Here is a 17,000-nt window from a genome sequence, read left to right as displayed (position 1 = left end):
ACTCCCCTGTTGTTTTTGTGGTCATCTGTGGTATTGACCCATTTTGGCATCTTTGACACTGAGCAGAGGCTGTAGCCCTGGTAGGGTATAACCCAGGCTCACCAGGCCCTCTGCTGGAGCTTTAATCTCATTGGTCTTTTATGTTCTAAGATCTAGAAGGTGCATTCTATGGGTTACATATGTTTCTCTTGGTACTGGAAAACTTTGTGTTTTGTTTTTAAGATATATTTATTTATTGGAAAGGAATATTTACAGAGAGGAGAGAGAGAAAGATCTTCCATCTGCTGGTTCACTCCCCAAGTGGCCATAGTGACCAGAGCTGAACTGATCCTAAGCTAGGAGCCAAGAGCTTCTTCCAAATCTCCCATACAAGGCTTTGGGTAGTCCTAGACTGCTTTCCCAGGCTATAAGCAGGGAGCTGGGTGGGAAGTGGAACAGTTGGGACACAAACCAGAACCCATATAGAATCTCAGCGCTGCAAAGCAAGGATTTAGGTACTGAGCCATAGCACCAGGCCGTGCTTTGTGTCTTTAGAAAGAGAGGAAGACATGTGCAGATGGTTTTTAAAGCTCTGATGGGTCCTGCACAGGTGGCCGCCCACACAGACACCCATAAGCAGCATTGTTTTGCATTTCAGCTTTGTTTTTCTGTCTTTTCAGTACACAAGGGTGTGGATCCCTGACCCCGATGAAGTCTGGTGCTCAGCTGAGTTGACCAAGGACTACAAAGAGGGAGACAAGTGCCTCCAGCTCAGACTGGAAGATGAAACTGTAAGTGCTGGGCTGGGCAGGTGGGAATGGGGGTAAGGGGGTGGAGCAGCGTGTGGTGCTCAGGTGTGTGACAGGCGGGACTTGCCAGTATGCGGTAGGTTTGTGATTTTCCTGAACCTGGGTTCATTTTGCTGCTGCTGTTGATATATCGGAAAGTACTAGGCCAAGAAACTGCTCTATGGATGTCTTGTAAGCAGTACTAGAGTTAGCTAACCTTAATACTAACAAGTTAGTGCTGTATCCTTTCGGGTTAGCCACAGAGTGGTCCTCGGTGGCTGAGGCCAGAATCTTCTGTGGAGTTTACAGCATCAGTAGATGCTGGGGAAGAACGGCCACAGGAGACCAGAAATGGGGCGTGGGTGCTGGAGCCAGTCTACCCAGGTTGGGATCCTGCCACAGCCATTAGGGACTTGTTACCTTGGACAACTTGGCAGTTCTTTCTGTGCCTGTTTCCTACCTAAAATGAGGGATGAACCCTTGGGTTGGGTTATTTTTAGAGTAAAGTGGGCTAATGTGTGATGTGTAGAATCACGCCTGGCATGTGACTTCTATAGACACCTTAGCATCTTTTCACCCACTGACCTTCAGGTTGTTGGTTTCCACAGGAAGACAAGGCAGTAATTGTGCCATCCTGTTTTTCCTTAAGGATCAATTTAGTTTCTATTTCCAAGAGCCTCTTGTTACTTCCACACCTGTGAGGTACCTGGCACACACCTTTGAACCTTGATTGTATGCCCTGTGTTGGATTTTGGAGGTAGCTGATGAGCTTATGTGCCCTGCCATCTTGAGGAGCTGAGCATTAGAGAGGGCAGTGGGTACCACACGGACGTGAGACCGGTGTCATGCCAAACTGCAGGGGGAATGGAAGCAAGTGGCTGAAGTCACAAAGGGGACACCAGTGTACCCTGGGGAGGCATGTCCATTAAGGCCAGGATTCTTCAGAAAAGTGCTGTGGGTGGCAAACACCAGCATTGAAACTGCATGGTGCAGAGTCTCTGAACGGAGGGTGTCCGAGGCAAGAGCTGTGTGCACCAGTGACCAGAGATGGCGCTGTGTCCCCTGTGTGTGTATTCAAGGGATGGGGAGGAGGACAGTGTACCTGGGAAGCTGGTGGTCCTGGGCAGAGAATGCTGCTGGGGAATGGAAGCAGGGCTTACAAAGGGGGAGGCTGAAGGAGAATGGGTCTTGGAATAGAATGGTGGGGAAGCCTCGAGAATTGGCAGTGGATGCATGAGGATGGTCTACAGAGAAGATAGATATTACTTGCTTGGAGTGATAGCCTCTTGCGCAAGTCTGGCAGTACAGGTTGGTGCTGTATCCTTTAGCTTTCAGTCATTGCCTCTTAGTGTTTTTCATTCTTCGAAGCCTCTTGACCTAGTCTTCCCTAGTGGGTGGTATGTGATTAACTCAGGGGTAGGACAGGGAGTTTGTGACAAAGCGCCCACACACCTTCCCCTTGTTGGTGGGCTGGCTCTCGGTTTTGTGGTGAGAAACACAACTCCTAACAGATGGAGTCTGTTTACCTTGTTGAATAACTGCCTGCCCCGCGCCCGACACAAAATGAAATTAGCCCACCCACTTGCACAGGGCCTCTTTCATACCAGCCAGATTTAGTTTCAGTTGATCTTTTCAAGTAAGTGCGTGTGCTGCAAAAGTTGTATGGAGATAGTAAAGGATGCACTGCTGTGTTGCTAGAGCAGATGCCTGCCTGCTTGCCTGGTAGGGAAGCCGGCCCTGCGTGACTAAGCATGGCAGCGGCCCAGGGCTTATCTCCTCCATCCCCTGCTCCAGCGGCAGCCTGTGTGACCTCCGAGGGAAAGCCTGGGGCTAGACGCCAGCAGCTTGCCAGAAATAATGGGCTCTGAGCAGTTGCCTCAGCCCGGCCTGCTCCTGACCAATGACTTGTCCACGGCTGGCTTTGAGCTGTTGTTAGGGAGGGCATGGTGCCTCCGGGGCAGGAGCAGCGTGGCTACATTTGGTGTGCGTGAACAGCCTCTGGTGGGGCTGAAGCCAGCCTTGCTGTGCCAGCACCTGCCCTCACCCTTCGCCCTGATGGGTTTTGCTGCAGCAGCAAAGGCTTGGAGCCAGTGTCCCTGCTGGACAGAGGGATGCTCTTCACCCAGCTGTGGCAGATCTGACCTGTTCAAAAGTGCTCAGCTTCTCACTGTTCCACTGAGATGTTTTCTTCCCCTGCTTTAGCTCATGTATTATTACACAGGCAGAATTTGTGTAAATATAAAATATATTATGTAAACAATTGAGAAAAAAATTGTTTGAGAGGCAGAGAGAAAAAAACCATGGAGAGACCTCCTACCTGCTAGTTCATGCTTCAAATGCCCGGGAGCTGAGAACCCCACCCAAATCTCAAATGAGTGGATGGGGTGGCACTCAACCACTAGAGCCATCACCTGCAGCCTCCTGGGGTGTGCACTTAGCAGGAAGCTGGGATCAGGAGCAGAGCTGGAACTGGAACCCACAGCTTGAATCTGGGCATTCTCATGTGACATACAGGTCACATGGCTGTTTAGTGGTTGTGCTGACATCCGGCCTGGAGCGAATGACTTGTAAGTACACAATTTAGTCGCACTGAATTTCGTGTACCTATGTCTGCCATCCATCTCCAGGGCCCTTTTTGTCCTACAGTACTGACCCTATCCCCAATGACTACCCCATCTCCCTGTCTGGTAACCACTGCTCTACGTCCTGTTTCAATTTTAGCATATATGCTGCCGAAGCAAGCACTCTACTTCCTGTTGCACAGAGTCTGCTCTGGGGCCTTGTGCATGCAGGTGGACTCTTGAATACCTGTCCCTTTGTGTCGTGTATTTCACCTGTAATGACGTAAGGTTTTTGTCATTTTTAAAAACAGATTCATATATTTGAAAGGCAAGGTGACAGGGAGCAAGAGATATTTCATCGTTTGCTTCAAATCGTTCACTCCCCATGTGGCTGTGATGGTTGGAGCTGAGCCAAGCTGAACTTGTCTGGATCTCCCATATAGGTGGCAGAGGCACAAGTGCTTGGGCCATCTGCTGCTGCCTTCCCAGATGCATTAGTGGGGAGCTGGATGGAGAATAGAGCAGCTAGGGCTTGAGCCTGTCACAGACCCTGTCTTCACCAGCTGCACCATCATGGCAGGCCCTAAAGTTTTTTGCTGAAGTGACCAGCAGATGGTAAACCTCTTGTAGGAAAGGACAGTGTCCAAAGTCTTTGGTCAATTCCCCCCAACCCCTCCCCAGCCGCAGGATGACTATGAACTCTATAAATGCACCAGCACAGTGCTCTGCTCCAAAGTTGGACTGGGTGTTTCTGTGACACAACAGGTATAGCTCCAGGGAAGTTTGCCTATGCTGGGCCAACCATTTGGCTCCTAGCCCCACCTCTCTTTCAGTCTGCTCACCTCCTGCCCTCTAGTGTTAGGGAAAACTTCCCATTTCGCTGGCTGTGCTTTTACTTAAAGCTTGATTTGAAGGGCAGAGTGGCAGACAGAGATTTTCTATTGACTGGTTCACTCCCCAAGTGACTATTACAGACAGGATGGGCCAGGCTGAAACCAGGAGCCTAGAATTCCATCCATATCTGCTCTGTGGATGGTAGGGAGCCAACACTTGGCCATCCTCCTCTTTTCCTAGGTGCATCAGCAGGGAGCTGCATCAGAAGGGCAGCCAGGGCACAAACTGGCTCAACACCAGCTCCCATGGCTGTGCCTTGAAATTCTGTTTGCCCAACGAATTTGTGTCTAGCATTTAGGTGCTTCCTGGGTGATGAGTACTGGCTGGACACGGAGATCTGGCTTTGAGAGAAAAAGACAGAGAACATGTGAGCTTTACCAAAGCCATGTGTGCCACTTGTGCCCTCCTGTTTTTTGGGGGGGCAGGGCAAGACAACATCAGTCTCCATCTGGACAAATCCTTCAAAGTCTGTCTTTTTAAGTTATTTAAGTAAACCTGACTCTGAAGGGTTTTTGGAAATGGAAAGCAGTATTTGTGAGATGAAGATTGTGGCAACTTGACTGTTCAGTGCTGGTGTAAGACCGGTTGCTCTGCCTGGGGTACATGGCACGTGAACACAGGGCTAAGGTGCAGGATTCGGCATTGCAGCTTAGTCCTCATCTGTGCAGCACCTCGTGGTGGTTGCAAGGACCTTGTGAGCAGCTCTGGGATGGATTGTGACTCCAGTGGCAGCATGAGGATCACATTGGTCCACCGAGGAGCCATCTATTTTGAAAGTTCTGGAGCCCTCCTTTCCTCTGGCCATCCACACACTGAAAAGTCTGCAGTTCCCAATGTTGAGCTAGCAGTTCCAGGTCTTTGCTGCTGCCCTGGGCACTTTGGTTCCTCATCAGTTTTACTGTAACCAGTACTGCTCGCTGCTAGGTAGACTGCATTTCCACAGGATTGCATGTGTTTGCTGCTTCGTGCTTGAAGCAGGGAGAGGCTTTTTTTTTTTTTTTTTCAGCGGGGAGATGCATCTGAGAAAAGAGAATGCCAGCCTCAGGTGCAGGAGACTACAGGCCCATTAGCTTTCCAGTAAGTAGAGTCTGGGGTGGAAATGGGCTCACAGTTGGTGCTGCTCACTGAGGTGAGGTCTGGGGAGAGCTAGCAGTGCTGATGGCAGACAAGGAGTAAGGGCCACCTCCACCAGGAAGCTGTTAGAGTGGCTCAATAGTGGAGGTCTTATAGGATCTCAGAGACACAGCCTAACTCAGTGGATGAAATTGGCTGGCAATGCCACAATCCAATGAAACAAAAAATCAACTCAAAACCCACCATTTAGAAATTTTGTCTTCATCTCCATCATAGTGGTTGGCTGGTGTCCTGTATTGAGAATATTTAAGTAAGAAGAGCTTTTCATGGAAAGAAAAGGGCCTCTATTTACTTTTTTTTTTTTTAAAGCAACAATAGGAAACTGCATAAAAAGAAAATCCCCTCAGGAGCTGGTATTGGGTGGGGACATCATCCTAGGCCTCCTTCAGAGCCTGTTTTTTTTTAAAGATTTATTTTTATTGTGTTTTTATTGGAAAGACGGATATAGAGAGGAGAATCTTCCGTCCGATGATTCACTCCCCAAGTGAGCACAACAGCTGATACTATGCCGATCCGAAGCCAGGAGCCTCTTCCGGGTCTCCCATGCGGTGCAGGGTCCCAAAGCTTTGGGCCATCCTCGACTGCTTTCCCAGGCCACAGGCAGGGAGCTGGAAGGGAAGCGGGGCTGCGGGACAGAAGTGGCGCCCATATGGGATCCCGGGCGTGCAAGGCGAGGACCTTAACCACTTGCGCCACCACGCCGGGCCCTCAGAGCCTGTTTTTAAGGATGGGATTACTTTGTATCCTTCCTTCTGTAACACATGTCTGAATAATCAGCAGAATGCTGGGGGAAGCTGCTCTGCACGTTTGGCCTTCACTGTGGAAGCTTTGGTGAGGCTGCATTGCTGTTCACTTACAGGACTGTTTTTCTGAGACTAAAACAGCAGCAGCTGTGGATGAAAATGCCGAGCACCTGTTACCCGACGCCATCTAGAGCAGTGGAGCTGCCGGCACCAACAGTGCTGTGCCTGGCTCCCACCCTCTTCCAAGAGGCTCTGCTGAGGCCTGGGCTGTTCTTTATGCTGATGACCTCATATTTGTGTCTCTGGTTACTGGGCAAATTGTTTTTGTTTGTGGTTTGTATTCTGTGCTTGGTTGGTTTTCTGTAGGATGGGTGTGTTTTTGAGCTCTTAAATCTGTGGATATTGCAGTCCTCAGTTTTGTCATGCAATGTAGAATCTTCCCCCTAACCCCCTGCCCTTTGACAAAGCGATATGTTGTATGATCGCTTTAAAGTTCTTCATTGTAGTCAAATTGATGAATGTTGTCCTACATAGCTCTGGCCTTTGTATCACACTTCAAAAGTTCTTCCTTTTAACACTTACACTAATATTTTCCCCATTTTTTAGGGGGGGAGGTTACGTTTGTTGAATCTAAATTTATTTTGCTGCGAGAGAGTGAGAATAGGATGCTGGCTTGTTTTTCTCCAAATTGCTAGCTAGTTTACTTGCCAATATTATTCTAATAATTCCCATTAACTGTTTATCTGAAATTTTAATCACATGTACAAATTTTCTGTATGTGCTTGCATTTATTTTGGAGTCTGCTATAACATTTCGTGAATGTCAGTAGTTCAGCATATTTACTATAGTTCTTTGAGTCGTGGCTTTATAGTATGTCTTACATTGATGTAGCTTTAGTCCCTCTAAAAGTGACAGTGGGGAGAGGCAATGGCCGAGTCACTGTTCAAAGAATCTGAAGGGTCTAGACAGTATGATCCAGACTCCACCTGGGTTCCCTAAGGGCTTTTTTTTTTAAATTTACATATCAGGTTCCTGGCTCTCACAACAGAACTGCAAACACAAATTACGTTGCTGAAACTGTTTTTCACAACCTCCCCTGATAATTCCTTAGAACTCTATAAACAATTCCGTACCTAGACAACAGCCGGTGAGCAGGTGCTGAGTTCTGTTAGTAAAGTTTTCCAAGAATAACCCCTTCCACTTTACCAATGACGTGCATGCCCATGTGCCTAGGCACACGTGTTGTTTGAGTTACAGATGTATTGTCATTTTGCTGAGTACTTACCTAGTGCAAACGCTGTGCTGAGGATGTGAGGCTAACGTCTCAGATCTGAGGTTTGACCTGTGGTGATCCTACTCTCTGACTACGCAGACTTTCTGCATGTCTGTAGTGCTTTAGCCAAGGCAGAATACTGCCCGGGAGCAGCTTGTGGACAGAGCTGGAGGGAGAGACATTACAGCTGATGCCTCGGCTGGCCTGCATCAGTTGCAAGACCATCCACAGAGAAAGCAGGTGTGTAGGTCCATGGACAGAGTAGGGAAGCGTCAGTGTTAAATGTGACCACTTGAGGAAGATCTCATGGAGGGGAAGAAGAAGAGGATCCCATGGTAGCTGAAAGGCTCTGGATTTTGTCATTGTAATAGACCATTTCTCTTTTGTCTGCTGGTTCTTTCTGGATTTTTGAAAAGTCAGTCCTTTCTATAACACATTGGGGTCCTGTTATCCGTGACTTTCCCCCTACTCCCACCCAGGCTGTTTTCTCATGTGAATGCTGGTAGTTTGCTCAGTTGGCCTTGCTTTCAAATGTTCTATTCATTCTCACGATGTCAGGATAGTGCAGGACACCGAATATGGGCCTCATACTTCATTCCTGTGCCTCCCTGCTGCTTGGATTTCTGCAGACTCGAGAATACTCCATCGACGTCCAGAACAACCAGCTGCCCTTCCTCCGGAATCCAGATATCTTGGTTGGGGAAAATGACCTCACTGCCCTCAGCTATCTCCATGAGCCCGCAGTTCTGCATAACTTGAAGGTCCGCTTCCTGGAGTCCAACCATATCTATACCTACTGTGGTAAGTGGCGGCTGCTGCTGGCTGCACACTTTTGACCATGCTTGGCATTTGCACACTTAAATAGTCGAGTCTTAATTCTCCTCTCATAGATAAGGGCCTCTCTGCTGAGATGGCTGAAGGGTTTGCAGCCAGGGAGAGTGGGTCCATTAGACTGCACCAGTCCCTGGCGGTTGGTGAGTGTTTATCACATCTTGGCCAGAGAGGAAGGTACCCCACCTTGGGTGGTCAGAGAGCTGCTAGGGCCTCACAGGTGCCTGCTGTCACCTCTCCTCAGAGCACATACCTGCTGCTCCATACCTGGCTGGCTTTGTCTTCTGCTCGCCAAGGACACCTTCCCGTCTGACCAGCTCACTTGCTTGTGTACCACCTGGTGTTAGCTGAATATGTGCTCCATTCATGCGCCAGGCACTTAATAAATGCTTAGAACAAGAAGTCCTGAAATTTTCATGCTTGGTTTTTGCTGAGGCCTTGCTTTTCTCCTACAATGCAGATTTTTACTTCCCTCTCATTAAAAAAAAAAAAAAAAAAAAAAAAAAAAAAAAAAAAAAAACAACAAGGCAACAACTTTGAATAATAAGGGACAGAGCAGAAAAAAAAAAAGCCTCTGTTTTTAAAAAGAAACCACCCATTCCCAGAGCCCTTGAGACTTTTCTTTAAAAAAAAAAAAACAAACCACCCTGTTTTAAAGTGAATATAAGATTTATTTATTTTATTGGAAAGTCAGATATATGGAAAGACACAGAGGAAGATTATTTTTTTAGAACCTCATAAATCACCTTTATTTGGGAGAATTTGTTTTCTTTGTTTTTATTAATAATGATTACATGGAGACGTGGTGCGGTGGCCTAGTGGCTAAAGTCCTCATCTTGAACGTGCCTGTATCCCGTATGGGCACTGGTTCTAATCATGGCAGCCCCACTTCCCATTCGGCTCCCTGTTTGTGGCCTGGGAAAGCAGTCAAGGATGGCCCAAAGCCTTGGGACCCTGCATCCACATGGGAGACATAGAGGAGGCTCCTGTCTCCTGACTTCAGATCGGCTCAGCTCTGACTGTTGCAGCTGCTTTGGGAGTGAGTCAACAGATGGATGATCTTCCTCTCTGTCTCTCTTTCTCCCTATGTGTATCTGACTTCCGAATAAAAATAAATCTTTAAGAAAATGATTACATGGTTGATCAGGGAGAGAAAGATCAAGGTTTAGGGAAAATTGGGTGAACTCATTGCTTCCAAATTTCTTTTTGTTGTTCCTGGGGAAAGGAAGAGACAAAGGAGGAAACTATTCATGACTGTCCACACATCCCAGTACCCAGGGATGAGGAACCGCTACCTCATATCAACCCAGAGTCTCAATATGTACATATTCTGAGGGTTCTGTCCAAGAGGTTTGGTTAGTTCTGAAATGCTGCTGATTTCACCGATCCAATGATGATGTCACCCACCAATTGGCTCCATTCACCGAGATTTTTTGCTGTCATCATTTGTTTGGGGTAGTTGTCCAGTTTTTTCTGTTCTGCTTCTGCTACAGCTCCAAATGTGCTGCCATATAGAGAGGAAGATCTTCTGTCTGCTGCTTCATTCCCCAAGTGGTCGCAAAGGCCAGAGCTGAGCCTATCCAAAGGCAGGAGTCAGGAGCCTCCTCTGTGTCTCCCATGTGGATGCAGGGTCCCAAGGCTTTGGGCTGTCCTTGACTACTTTCCCAGGCCACAAGCAGGGTGCTGGATAGGAAGTGGAACAGCTGGGCCATGAACTGGCGCCCGTATGTGATTCTGGCACATGCAAGACGAGAACTTTAGCCGCTAGGCTACTATGCCGGGCCTCAAAGATTCGATTTTAAAAATGCTTTGAGGACCATCAAGAAAAAAAAAAAAAAAGCCTCCCTTGTAGAGGAAAGGAATTTAATGGCCCCAGCTTCCTTTTTTTTTTTTTCTTTTAAGATTTGTTTTTATTTGAAAGGACGACTTACTGAGGAGAGAAAGATCTTCCACCTGTTGGTTTATTCCCTTAATGGCCGCAGAGGCCAGAGCTGAACTAATCCAAATCCAAGAGCCTGGAGCTTTTTCTGGCTCTCTTATGTGGGTACAGGGACCCAAGAACTTGGGGCATCTTCCACTGCCTTCCCAGGCCAAAAGTAGAGAGTTGGTTTGGAAATGGAGCAGCCAAGATTCAAACTTGCATCCATGTGGGGTGCTAACACCACAGGCTGAGGCTTCGCTTGCTATGTCATGGTATTGGCCCCAGCTGTACCTCCCCACCCAGCTTCTGTTTTTAAGGACATCCCCAAGGGATAGCCTATGTGCTCTTCCCTTGGTCATACAGTGAGTGGGGCAGTGCAGGCTTCTCCCTGGGGGGGCTAGGATGCTATGGGGAAATGGCAAGCTCACAGAGGTCCCTAATCACCCCACTGCAGTGCTTCCTGGGCTTAGCCCTGTGGGGAATCTGTTGGTGTTCTGGAACTCACAATGTGTACTAGTCTGCCCTTCAGGACAGACTTCATGGAAGGAACACTGGGTGGCTCTTGCCTCCTCTGGCTCTTTCCCTGTGACCGGAAGCACTCAGTTGAGATGCATGCTGCCGCAGCTAGACAGGAACTCTGCTCTGTCAAGAGTCTCACCTGCCCACAAGAGAGGATCTGAACTTGGAGGGTTTCCTGGTGGCTCAGTTTCCTCGTATTTGTTGAGTCCACCCTTGGGGTGCATGCTTTTAGAAATGTAAAATGTAAGAGGAAAAAAAAGCCCCTTAAAATATGATGTGAATTGTGGATGTAACAAACAGCAAACACACAGTGATTACTGTGCAAGGTGTGGGTTTAAGTGTTTCCCCTTCAATCACTTGAGCTGTAGGACATTGCAGGTAAATGCAATTATTATTTATATGCAACACACACACACACACACACACACACACACACACTTGAAAGACAGAGGAAGCTCCTATCCATAGATCTACTCACCAAATGCCTACAGTGTTGGGTGTGATTGAGGCCAGAGGCAGCCATGAGTTGGGAATGCCAACCTGTTTTGCCATGTGGGTATTGGGTTGACCCAGGATGGCCACCTCCTAGGTCTTGCATTGGTAGGATGCTGGAGTGGAGAGCGCAAGCAATTGAACCCAGGCACTCTGATGGGGGATGTAGGCGTTGTAACTGCTAGGTGGAATGGCTGTGCTCTTTACTCCAATTTGATAATTGAGCTGACGCACCGAGAGGCTAATTTCCAGTTATTGATTGAGCTCAGATTAGACCTTAAGACGTGTACGATATACTTTCTATTCACAAGTTGTATTTAGGATATCCCATACACAAGTGAAAAGAAATCCATTCCTTTCCCAGGCTTTAATTCCAACATGAGATCTGAAGTCTAGTGCCCATCAAACGAGTTAAGCATCCTCTTCTCACTGATCCCATAAGGTTTGTCTACATCTATTTTAAGAACTCAATTTGGAGTCCTGTGTTATAACACAGATGGTTAAGCTACCACCTGCAATGTGACCTCTTGTATGGGTGTTCATTTGAGTACTGGCTGTTCCAATTTTGCTAATACACCTGGGAAAGTAAGAGGATGTGCTTGGGTCCCTGCTACCCATGTGGGAGACGATACGTTCTAGCCGCTTACTTCAGCCTGCCCTAGGCATTAGTGCCGTTTGGTGGAGTGAACCAGGGCTTGGAAGTGTGTCTGTCTCTTCCTCTCTTTTCCTTTCTTCCTTCTCCTCTCTCTCCTGACCCCCTTTCCTTCTCCTGTCCCTACCCCCCTTTCCCTCTGACCCTGTACATGTGTACGTGCCTATGTGTGCTGATTCCCAGCCATGGTGTGCTTGTTGTCCTGGCCTGTAAATTACATTTTGCCTTGTCAGGGCCCAGCACAGGCACCTCCTGGTGAGTCTTGTTGGAGTGGAGTGACTGGTTGAGGCTCTCTGTTACTCCCCTGTCCTGTATTTTGGTGTATGAAATTGGGGGCCCTTAAGCCAGGTAGCTGCGGTGCTGCCAGACTCTGACTGCCTCATCTGTTTATAGGTATTGTGCTTGTTGCCATCAATCCTTATGAACAGTTGCCAATCTATGGACAAGATGTCATCTACGCCTACAGTGGCCAGAACATGGGCGACATGGACCCTCACATCTTCGCTGTGGCAGAGGAAGCCTATAAGCAGATGGCCAGGTGAGGAGGGCTACAGCCCAGACTGTCTATTGGTGGTCAGGGGCAGGAAGGCGGGCAGTTTTCTGGCACCTTCTGTGGCTGATCCTCACAGTGGTGTGATGAGCTGGAATTGAGGGAACATGTTGGAAGCAAAACCAGCTCAGGTTCTGTGTCTCCTCATCTTCACTAGAATGAATGTAAACATGAACTTTGGAGACTTATTTCATTTTTTGAGCAATAGAGTATAGGTCCCTTGCCTTCCCTTGACTTCCTTTTGGCTTTCTTTCCTCCATTCCTGGGACCCTGGAATCCTGTCCAGTTGATCTAGCTTGATTGACAGGTGTTCTCACTGAACACTGACAGCTTCCTCAGAAATGGAAAATTCAATTCATCGGCCATGCATACTGACTTTTTTTCTCTGCTTAGGCTCTTAAGTAGATCTCCTTTTTCCAGCCTTGAAGGGTGTGTCTGTCTCAACAGAAAATGTGCTTGATTGGTAATGATTTTTAACTGTTAAGGTATAATGTGAGGGAAATGGTAGATCTTTGTTGCCATTGCTGGAGAACTGGAGAGTATCTTTTTTTGTTTTAAAGTAAGATTTATTTATTTGAAAGAGCAACAGAGATAAAGAGATCTTGAATCTGCTGGTTTACTCACCAAATGGCTGTGATGGTCAAGGCTGAGCTAGGCTGAAAACCAGGAGCCTTGAATTCATTCAGATCTTCCACATGGATAACAGGGGCCCACTTAATTTTGGCTGTCTTCTGACTTCCCAGGCACTTAAGCAGGAGGCAGGATTGGAAGTGGAATAGCCAGGACTTGAACCAGCACTGAGATATGGAATGCCTTCCTTGCAAGTGGTCACTTAACATTCTTCCACAGTACTGGCCCCTTGTGGAGCACCTTATGAAGTTAGCAGTAGACACATCAAAGTACTCTTTTTGAGAATCTTCTGGCCTCCAGCTTAATAAACCACCTCAGCATGCCTCTCCGAGCCACTTAACTGACTGTTTCTGTTCTTGCCTTCAGTGCCTGGCACTGGACCCATGGTTACACTATGCTTGGTTCCTTATACTTATTTGGGTCTTTTCTCACACTGGGTAGGGAGCAAGGGAGTTGGAGTTGGGATGGTGGTGGTATCACCTTGCCAAAGGTAGTGAACTTAACTAAGGATTTGAATCTTTTTTTTTAAAAAGATTTATTTTTATTATTTTTTGATTGGAAAGGCGGATATACAGAGAGGAGAGACAGAGAGGAAGATCTTCCGTCTGATGATTCACTCCCCAAGTGAGTGCAACGGCTGATGCTATGCCGATCCGAAGCCAGGAGCCTCTTCTGGGTCTCCCACGCGGGTGCAGGGTCCCAAAGCTTTGGGCTGTCCTCGACTGCTTTCCTGGGCCACAGGCAGGGAGCTGGAAGGGAAGTGGGGCTGCGGGATAGAATCGGTGCCCATATGGGATCCCGGGCATGCAAGGCGAGGACCTTAACCACTTGCGCCACCGCGCCGGGCCCAAGGATTTGAATCTTAAAGCTGGACCAGAGAAACCTTAAAGGATTTTTCATTAACGTTTTAAGGTTCATACTCACTTTACTCACTGAGTCTGAGTGTAGCTAAGTAATTCTTGCTGAAGTTCTTGTGTAATTTTTGCTCATGAAAATGTATTAGTGGCACAAAACTAGCATCTGTGGCCAAAGCAGAGAGCTATTTTTGAATTAATTCTATTGTCAGCAGCTCAGGGTTTCTATTATTGATCTGAGGGATACATCAGAAGCCCTAGGAAAAGCTGTGAGCAGGGAAGATGACCCATTGGTGAGAGGATTTTTGCTGTGTTTCCAGCATGGGCTGCCTCTGTCCATTTCACATATTAGAGCCTATTCATTTAGCTGTGCTTGTTGTGCTCCTCCTGGCCTGTCATAGTTGGCATAATGATGAGGTTCAAGTTGGCATAACTCAGTGCAGTGTGCTTTGAGTGTGAGTTCCCTGACAGCTGGGTGCAATAAGCGGGGGAGGTTCAAGGTTAAAATGAATGACATTTGGCATCTGAGGACTGATTGACTCAGTTGTTCTTGTACTCAGTAATTGTTTCTCTTCTGGCTTTTCTTGTTGCACATCCAAGGAGTCATGTTTGTTTTTAAAGTATTAATTTAAGAGGCAGAGAGAGGAAGAAAGCTTTCATCCACTGTTCATTCCTAAGATGCTCACAGTGGTTGCTGGCGTGGGACTTGTCCAGGAGAAGGGTCTCCATCCAGGCCCTTGACATGGGTAGCAGAGGCCAAATAATTGAACCATCACTGCTGCCTCCCTAGGACCTGCAATAGCAAGCAAGTGAAGTTAGATATCAAACCCAGTGGTCGTGATGTGGATGTGGGCATCCTATCCACTTTGCCAACCACCTGTCCTAGGGCAGAACTTTGCTGTCCTCAGTGAGTGGGACTGATGCTGTCAAAGTGTGGGAGCCTCACTCGAGGTCTCTACGGCTTCTGGGAGTTTAAAAAGTATACTGTTAGGAATGGGAGAGGGGACGCCATTGACACAGGGGCCCAAACTGCTGTCCTTGTGCCTGTTGCATTCACCAAACCTGGACTTGAGAGTAAAGGCAGATTCACAGCAAAGGAAAAGAAGGTTAGAGGGTGTGAAATTAGCATAATTACAAATTCCACTCTTGGGCACACAAGGGGGGGTCACCTCCACTGCTGAGTCCACTGCCAGGTCTGAGACCCCATGTGTCCTCTTCCACATTGTTGCCTATCTCAACTCTAGCCTCAACTCCTACTCTTCAGTTGTATCAGTGTCTATGAGGGAGTGATGTTTTGATAGGCTTCCTGGTGGCCACTGAGTAATACAGGATCTCACCCCTGTGGAGAGAAGGCATCAGTGCACTAAAAAGTTCATAACTCCAGGAAGTACAGGTAGAAACTGTGCCAGTGTCATTTGAATTGTGTTTGGAGACAATTGATGCTTAAAGAAAGCTGCAGGACTTTGGCTGGATGTTGGTGGATTGGGAGCATGCATAGAGTGAGAAGAGACTGTCTCAGTACCTGCTTGGATGTGACTCTCACCCGGGAAGTGGAAATCTGGGGACCATCTCCCTGAACCTCTTGGGATGAGGCTCTAGTGAAGAAATAGTGACAGGTGTTGGAGGGGATGTGGAAACGTTAAATCCTTGTGCACTGCCTGTGCACATGAGAATTGGTACAGCTGCTTCTGCAGATAGTTAGCAATTCTTCCAAAGGTGCAACTCAGATCCCTGATGACCCAGTAACTCCATTCTTAGAATCTCACATGCCCAAGAGATGTAGAAAATATTCATATTTCCACATTAAAAATACTTGTGTTCTCAGTAGCCAGAAGGTGAAAAGGAAAATAGGAGCTGTCCACCCAGGAGGGAGAGTGTCTAACCATGACAAGGACACTTGCATGTCAGTGCATCTGGGAAACAAGTGAAGTGGAAGAAGACAGCGTATTGTACGATTCCATCTGTCTGCAGTGAGCAGAGTAGGCAGATCTGTGAAGACAGTAGATGAGGTTGCCTGTTGCTGCAGGTTGGAGGGAAGCAGAGAGCAAGTTCTGATGAGGATGAATGGGCTTCACAGCAGGTTGTGAAAATGATGACAGATGCATAACCGTACTAAAACCAACAATGGACTTTGCAAGGGTGGAGGGTGTGTTCTGTGAATACTGCTATTGTGAACAACAGGACATGGTCAGGAGATGAGAGCAAGGGGGTCTTATGAGGGTGTTGGTAGCTGTTAAGTCAAGGACCATAATGCAGTCTCAATGTTGACATACATCTTGAGTCTTCAAAAAGGGATTGTGTTGTGCTGGGTTTGCAAAGTGTAATAAGACACAAAACTGTTGGATTATCTCGAGAAACTTATGTGCTGGGCAGTAGTTGAGGAAATATTGGCCCAGAGTAATGGAGACAAGAGCTTCTCAGAGAAGGTGATAATGTGACTCGAGGGTTGCTTGAACTAAAAATTGCCTCTGATGAGTCCCTATTTCCCAATAATCTTTTCCTTTGGATTTCTGTTTGCTTCTCTAGGATAAGAATACTCTCAGAGAAGCTTAGTTTGTGGTGAAAGTAGCTTGTCAGTTATGAACAAACCATGTGGGATGAATGAAAGGGGTCCAGTATGTTTGCTGTATTCCAGGGCATACGGCTGGTGTTTAAGAAACGACTGACCTGCTCATGCATTTAGTTCCTACAACTGACCTTGAGTTTAGTTGTCTCCGTGATACAGGTAAGTGCTGGAGACTTCAGGATGTCAAGAAAGATGAAGATGATAAAATGAGCAGGTGTGGAATCCAGACCACTGTTTGCACTAAGTCTCCATCATTGGCCAAGAAGCAGTTCTCCCTCCCCGAGTCATGTCTGTGAAAGGTCCCAGACAGTGTGGTCTAAGCAGAGCACCCTCTGGTCCCCAGTGAGGGCCAAAGAGATGCTGCTTTACCCTTACGTCCAGGAGTACCTGGGATTGTGCAGTAGATGAGGGTGTAGGGCATCAGCCAGCCTTAGGGATGAGAGTTGGCTGTTTCATTGGGCCGACTGGGTCTCATATATATATATATTTTTTGAGCTGTTGGTGTTTCAGTTGTGGCGTTTTTCTGAAAAAGGTTGGAGATACTGCATAGCTAGTTCACCTGCTCAGGTATCCAGGGTAATGGAGCACCCATTCTCCATCTGTCTCTGCTGTG

At 47.4% G+C, this 17,000-nt stretch overlaps 1 protein-coding gene across 1 annotated transcript in view; it reads left to right on the top strand.

The window, feature by feature from the left end:
- MYO5B (myosin VB) overlaps nt 1–17,000 on the top strand; it is a 204,988-nt gene that overhangs the window by 58,006 nt on the left and 129,982 nt on the right. Inside the window, exons 3-5 of the mRNA XM_040984669.1 lie at nt 660–770; nt 8,002–8,173; nt 12,181–12,325. Of these exons, the coding sequence (XP_040840603.1) occupies nt 660–770; nt 8,002–8,173; nt 12,181–12,325 (428 nt within the window). The remainder of the gene's footprint in view (nt 1–659; nt 771–8,001; nt 8,174–12,180; nt 12,326–17,000) is intronic.

This window comes from Ochotona curzoniae, unplaced genomic scaffold (assembly GCF_017591425.1).
Source record: "Ochotona curzoniae isolate NIBS_2020 unplaced genomic scaffold, NIBS_Ocur_1.0 contig_43, whole genome shotgun sequence".
NCBI lineage: Eukaryota > Metazoa > Chordata > Mammalia > Lagomorpha > Ochotonidae > Ochotona > Ochotona curzoniae.
This window is presented reverse-complemented; position numbering and strand designations above follow the sequence as displayed.